This window comes from Lepidochelys kempii, chromosome 1 (genome assembly GCF_965140265.1).
Source record: "Lepidochelys kempii isolate rLepKem1 chromosome 1, rLepKem1.hap2, whole genome shotgun sequence".
Classification (NCBI taxonomy): Eukaryota; Metazoa; Chordata; order Testudines; family Cheloniidae; genus Lepidochelys; species Lepidochelys kempii.
This window is the reverse complement of record NC_133256.1, coordinates 436,861-443,719: the sequence shown is the minus strand read 5'-3', so window position 1 is coordinate 443,719 and position 6,859 is coordinate 436,861. Positions and strand designations below refer to the sequence as shown.

Sequence of the window (6,859 nt, the reverse complement as noted above, 5' to 3'; positions counted from 1 at the left end):
CAGCGTGCTGAAGAATCAGAGTGAGCAATGCAGAACGGGGAAGAAAACTGGTAGCATGTGACCTCCAGAAGAAGAAAGAGGAGAACGCATGTACCCCCAATGCAGATAGAGGTAAGAAACCGCTTTCAGGCTCTCTGCACAGGTACTATGGTGGAGAATGGTTCGGAAGAGTCATCTGAGGGAAGGGATCAGAAGGAGACCCCATCAACTGTGATGCATGGGATGCACTGGCCTAGGATGGGGGTTCCACGAACACCACTCCCAAGAGGAAAAGACAGGTGGTGGTGGTCGGGGACTCCCTCCTAAGGGGGATGGAGTCATCCATCTGCCATCCAGACCAGGAGACTCGAGAAGTATTCTGCTTGCCTGCCAAGACTGATCAAGCCCTTGGACAGCTACCCCTTCCTACTTCTTCACGTGGGCACCAATGATTCTGCTAAGAATGACCTTGAGTGGATCACTGCAGACTACGCAGCTCTGGGAAGAAGGATAAAGGAGTTTGAGGCACAAGTCATGTTCTGCTCCATCCTCCCTGTTGAAGGAAAAGGCCCAGGTAGTGACCATCAAATTGTGGAGGTGAATGCTGTGGTTGCACAGGTGGTGTTGGAGAGAGGGCATTGAATTCTTTGAACGTGGGTTGTTGTTCCAGGAAGAAGGATTGCTAGGAAGAGATGGGAGCCACGTAACGAAGAAAGGGAAGAGCATCTTCACAAGCAGGCTTGATAACCTAGTGAGGCGGGCTTTAAACTAGGCTCACCGGGGGATGGTGACTAAGCCCAGAGGTAAGTGAGGAAGTGGGATACTGGGAGGAAATACAAGGAGGAGGGTGCAACAGGGGAGGCCTCCTGATTCATACTGAAATAGTAGGGTAATCAGCTTGTTATATTAGATGCCTGTACGTGAACAAAAGAAGCAAGCAGAAAGAATTGGAAGTCCTGGCACAGTCAAGGAACAATGGTGTGATTGGAATAACAGACTTGGTGGGGTAACTCACATGATTGTAGCACTGTCATGGATGGGTATAAACTGTTCAGGAAGGACAGGCTAGGGAGGAAAGGTGGAGGAGTTGCATTGTATGTAAAAGAGCAGTATGATTGCTCAGAGCTCCAGTATGAAACTGGAGAAAAGCCTGTTGAGAATCTTTGGGTTAAGTTTAGAGGTGAGAGCAACAAGGGTGATGCCATGATTGGCATCTGCTATAGACCACCAGACCAGGAGGATGAGGTAGACGAGGCTTTCTTCAGACAACTAACAGAAGGTTCCAGATCACAGGCCCTGTTTCTCATGGGAGACTTCCATCACCCTGATATCTGCTGGGAGAGCAATACAGCGGTGCACAGACAATCCAGGAAGTTTTTGGAGAGTGTTCGAGATGACTTCCTGCTGCAAGTGCTGGAGGAACCAACTAGGGGCCATGCTCCTCTTGACCTGCTGTTCACAAACAGGGAAGAATTGATAGGGGAAGTAGAAATGGGTGGCACAATTTTTGCACAATTGCAGCAAATCTTTTAATAAGTATGTCTTGTCAGGTGTTAATAGGAAAGCTATGATTTACTAAGTATGATTTTTTGTGTGCATTTATCATCTTTGTGTCTGAAGTTCTGAGTATTATCAATGTACTGGTATCTTACACATGTTGTACCATTAGGTAACACGGCTCAGGTAGAATTTGCATTAATGCCAGACAGCTATATGTTGACAGCCCATCAAGGACACTTAACTCTGACATTGGGCCACCTCTGCAGGAATCTGGGCAATGGCTGCCCTGTGAGTCATCAAAGTATGTAAGGACATGTGATATGCTCATGTGATCCTGCACTCCATCTTGGGCTAGTAACTTTCCACACACAGAGGCTGTGGGCTTTGTTTAGGATAGTAAAATTCCATGCACAGGGCAGAGGACATAAAGGGGCCCGCCAAGACATCTCCTTCTTGTCTTCATGTTCTGCTTCATTTCTCTGGCCTGGGTTTCTAACAAGGAAGCTCTGAAAAAGGACTGATGACCCCCAACCTATTTGGGTGATTCATAAAAGGAAAGAGATAGAGATGAGAGCTAGGATTGGTTCAATGGAATCAATTATATACAGTAATGGCAAAGTTCTTGGTTCAGGCTTGTAGCAGTGATGGAATAAATGGCAGGTTCATATCAAGTCTCTGGACAACATCCACAGCTGAGATGGGTCATTCAGTCCTTTGTTCAGAGCTTCAGTTTGTAACAAGGTTCCTCCAGAGTTCAGGAGCAGGATAGAAGACAAAATGGAGGGGTCTCCATGGCCTTTTATATCCTCTGCCATGTGGATTGTCCTTACTGTGGGACATCACAGCAGCAAGATGGAGTTTGGAGTCACATGGGCAAGTCACATGTCCATGCCTGACTCAGTTTGCAGGCAGGGCAGCCATTGCTCACATGCTACCTTGAACATTCCCAGGAACTCTCCTCAGATGTGGATTGGAGTCTCCCAATGTCCATTGTCACTTAAGAGTTTCTTGATTGGGCACTTACTCAGAATAGTCCTTTCTCAAGAAGCTGACCAAATTCTTCACTAATGGTACTTAGAATGAAACACAGTGAGATACAAGTACATAGACAATATTTATAACTTCAAATACAAAATGATACACACATACAGAGAGCATAATCATAACCAGCAAGTTAAACCGTTTCATAAAAAGAAAAGGAGGACTTGTGGCACCTTAGAGACTAACCAATTTATTTTATTTAAATAATTTATTTATTTTATTTAAATAAATTGGTTAGTCTCTAAGGTGCCACAAGTCCTCCTTTTCTTTTTGCGAATACAGACTAACACGGCTGTTACTCTGAAACCGTTTCATAGACACCTTATTTGACCTCCTTTGTTAAAGATTTGGTTCAACTATAGGACCTTGGTTGCAACAATGATCTATACCAGGAGTGGCCAACCTTTGGCTCTGGAGCTGCATGCAGCTCTTCAGAAGTTAATATGCGGCTCCTTGCATAGGTGCCGACTCCGGGGCAGGAGGTACACGTGCCAACTTTCCACTGCTCAACCCCAGGCCCCATCCCCACTCCACCCCTTACCCCAAGACCTCTGCCCCTTTCTGCCCCCACCCCTGAGCCTGCTGCACCCTTACTCCTCCCTACTCTACCCCAGAGCCTCCTGTACACTGCAAAACAGCTGATCACAGTGGGCAGAAGGCACGGGGAGGGAGGGGGAGGTACTGATTGGCAGGGCTACTGGCGGGCAGAAGGTACTGGGGGCGGCGGGCGGGGGGACCTGATGTGGGCTGCTGATGTATTATTGTGGCTCTTTGGCAATGTACATTGGTAAATTCTGACCCTTTCTCAGGCTCAGGTTGGCCACCCCTGATCTATACAAGCATATAATCAGGATGAACATGGGGCTGCAGGGTTTTCCCACAAGGTACTGAGTGTCACACTGGCTAAATGGTTGATCTCTTGGGATTGGAAGGACCCTATGTCTGATTAAACTGGTTTTCAGTAACCACTCATCATGGAGTCCAGGGTCTGGGTGGTGACCCAAGCATTGGAATGCCTCAGTAGACTGCATTTTTGGCTTCTTGTTAACCAATGTCATGAGGCAAGTTTACTTTTGTTACTGGTTTGGTATAATCTAATGATGGAATAACCATCAGTCTGGGGTCAGTCAGTCCTATTTCTCAGCAGTTTGTCCTGAATTTGGCATCCTCAGCTGTATGCCACTGAGACACAGTGACACATGGACACAGAGTTGACTGTTCATAAGTGCTTTACAGACTATTGCTCACTACTCCCAGGAACTATCCCCCTTTTACAGATGGGGAAACTGAGGCAGCAGGAAGTGGTTAGGCTCTCTCAGACCTGGCTCACATAGTCCATGCAGCAGCACAGAGGCCTTGTGCTCTTTCTCCATTGGTTTCTCCAGTCCAGGGGATCTTCCCTGATTTCAGTGGGGCTGCTCCCACTTACACGAGCTGAGGATTTGGCCCATGTCATTTAACCAGAAATAAAGCATTAGCAGAGACCAGTGAACTGGGACCAAAGAGGCCTAGCTCTGCCACAGTTTTCCTGGGTGACTTTTGGGACAGCCTCTCCATGCATGAAATGGAGATGCTTATTTATTATTTCTAGTGTGCTGCTACCAAAAGGTCCTAATCAGGACCTTCAAGTCACCCACTGCACTGATTTGGTACCTTGCAACATGTCATTGGGCCTCTGTGCAGTTTAAAGTTCCAGGCAGCATGAGGTCCCTGGTAAACAAGCAAGACAAGACTGAAGACTAAGCTGTGTGGAAACCTGTTTTTCTGACTATAGTTTTTAGCTCTTTCTATAGTAAATTCCTCCTCTTTAAGAAGGACGTCAACTCCACTGATCATGACAAACAAATAGCCTCACTGCATCGAATACAACCCAGAGGAGCAATGCCAGTTCATGGCCAGAGCAATGGCGCTGGGGATCAGGACTCCTGGTTCCTATTCTCAGCTGTGGCACAGACTTATTGTGTGGCCTTGGGTCAATCCCTTTCCCTCTGCGTGGCTCAGTCCATCCCCATGACATGGGGATAACACTGCCTTGAACCCTAACTAAAGATGAGGTGATCAAAAGCGTCGTGCAGAGCTTACATGAAACTCAGCTTCACTGTTCAGTTTCAGACCCTGGACAATGGGTGCCCTGTAGTTCCAGATAATGTGCCATGTACGTGTGTAAATACCCAGCTAATGGAAGGTGTGCCGTTTATCTCCCTCCCTGTGAGCTACCAATCACACTGAGGCCTCTCCCCAGCATCCCGCTTTCCCAACTAACACAGAGGACTATCCTTACATTTCTCTCAGCTGGTGCCCACCTAGCTTCAAAGCTGATCCCTGCCCCTGCCCCGGAGGCCTGGCTCACAGCAAAGGGATCCCAGCCCATCCCTATTGTAGGGACCCTGTGTGCTACAGGCCCCCAGCCAGGAGGAACAAAGGGGAGCTGAAAGCTAAAGAAATAAACCACACAATGGTCTCTTCCCTCAGGAACTTTGTAGCGGACTTTTAGGGCCCACAATCTCGCCCATCTGCCACACAACCCTGCTCCCAATCTTCAGTTTCTTTTATATGGCTTCCTGGCTTCCCTTTCTGCTCCTGATTGGCCTGTTGGCCTCCAGTGCTGTGTCCTCACTCCTTGTCAGGCTGCAGTAGCTCCCATCCCAGCCCTGGAGCAGAGGGAGCCCAGCTGGGAGGGGACGGATATGGAGATGATCCAGTGCAGGGTTGCGGGAGGGGAGGGGAGGAGAGAGTGACAGGCAGGGCCTTGGGGCAAAAGGTGCAGAAGTGGGTGGGATCTTGAGGTCAGCTGAGGAGCGGGGTTTGGGGCTTTGGGGGAAGAGGCGAGGCAGGAGGCAGGACCTCAGAGGTCCAGTTACCAGTAATTAGAAAGTTGGCACCCCTATCCGTTACTGAGTTCTACACAAACCGATTCCCCAGTTTGTCACGCTGACACAGCACAGTGAGGTCAGGAAAGGGTTTAATGTCTCTCTGACTGCCCATTAAGTAATGCAGGAAAGAGAGCCGAGCACCGTGTCACCAGCCAGCTCTGCACGGAGCTTGGTCTGAGAGCCATAGAACCAGGAGAAATGTTTTGTCCCTTTATGAGTAAACAGCTGGAGTAGCCTGTCCCAGATCTGCTTGGTCTTCACCCCGTAGATGATGGGGTTTAACATGGGGGGCACCAGGAGGTAGACATTGGCCATGAGAACGTGGAAATGCAGGGGTACACTCTGGCCAAACCGGTACGTGAGAGAGGAGAAGAGACCAGGGATGTAAAAGACTAAGATGGCACAGAGGTGGGAGCCACAGGTCCCAAAAGTCTTGAGCCGGGTATCCCTTGTGGGGAGGCTGAAGATGGCCCTGAGGATCTGGCTATAGGACATGGCAATAAAAAATACATCCAGACTGATCACACAGAATATCACAAAGAGGCCATAGTAACTACTGACACGGGTGTCGTCACAGGCCAGCTTCACTACAGCCATGTGCTCGCAGTGCGTGTGAGGAATGATGTTAGTTCTGCAATATGGCCACCGCCTCGCCAGGAGGACATAGGGCAGAACAAGCATGCCACTGCGCAGCACCACGGCCAGGCCGATGTTGGCCACCACAGAGTTTGTCAAGGTGGTGGAATGTCTCAGGGGATGGCAGATGGCCACATAGCGATCCAAAGCCATGGCCACGAGGATCCCAGAGTCCATGAGTAAGAAGCTGTGAATGAAGTACATCTGGGTGAGGCACGCACTGAAATCGATTTCCCTGGAATTGAACCAGAAGATGCTCAGTGTTTTGGGCAGGATGGATGTGGACAGGACAAGGTCAGTGACAGCCAACATACAGAGGAAATAGTACATGGGCCCATGGAGGCTCGGCTCCATCTTCACAATGAACAGGATGGTGAAGTTCCCCAAGACGGCTAGAGCGTACATGGTACAGAAGGGGATGGAGATCCAGACATGGGCCACCTCCAGGCCAGGAACACCGAGTAGAATAAAGGTGGAGGGGTTGGTGAAGTCGGTTGTGTTGGAGTCTGACATGTTGTAGGGGAGAAGGAGTCCAAATGCCTGGATGGAGAAACAATGTTAGTATGAGACACTGCGTGCACTACTGGGGGCTGTTCTCATGGGGGAAGCAGATTGGTTGCTCTTCACAAACTGAAAAATGACACTTTCATTATTCAGATAAATGAATTATGAACCACTGGCCCTATTAATGCCAATTCCATATCTCATAGTGCTCCATGCATCAATAATTCCTACCTCTCTGGGACTATTCACCATTCCCCCGGTTGCTCAGAATCTGAGTGTGGAAAAAAACCAAACCTTTGCCAAGACATGTGCCGGGGAAAACATCC

The 6,859-nt window shown here is 48.8% G+C and overlaps 1 protein-coding gene across 1 annotated transcript; it reads right to left on the bottom strand.

Annotated features, from left to right (window-relative positions):
- Positions 1–1,544: 1,544 nt before the first annotated feature.
- On the bottom strand, positions 1,545–6,542 carry LOC140915906 (olfactory receptor 52E2-like). The gene is made up of 2 exons (XM_073356520.1): positions 5,636–6,542; positions 1,545–1,582 (listed from the first exon to the last, which is right to left on the bottom strand). Exons 1-2 carry the CDS (start codon positions 6,540–6,542, stop codon positions 1,545–1,547), a joined length of 945 nt encoding a protein of 314 aa, XP_073212621.1.
- Between the last annotated feature and the right edge of the window lie 317 nt (positions 6,543–6,859).

Coding starts and splice junctions, on each gene's coding strand:
- LOC140915906 (XM_073356520.1), bottom strand. CDS start 6,542: ATGTCAGACTCCAACACAACCGACTTCACCAACCCCTCCACCTTTATT. Junction 1,583..5,635: donor GGTGAAGACCAAGCAGATCT/GGGACAGGCTAC, acceptor GACACAAAGATG/ATAAATGCACACAAAAAATC.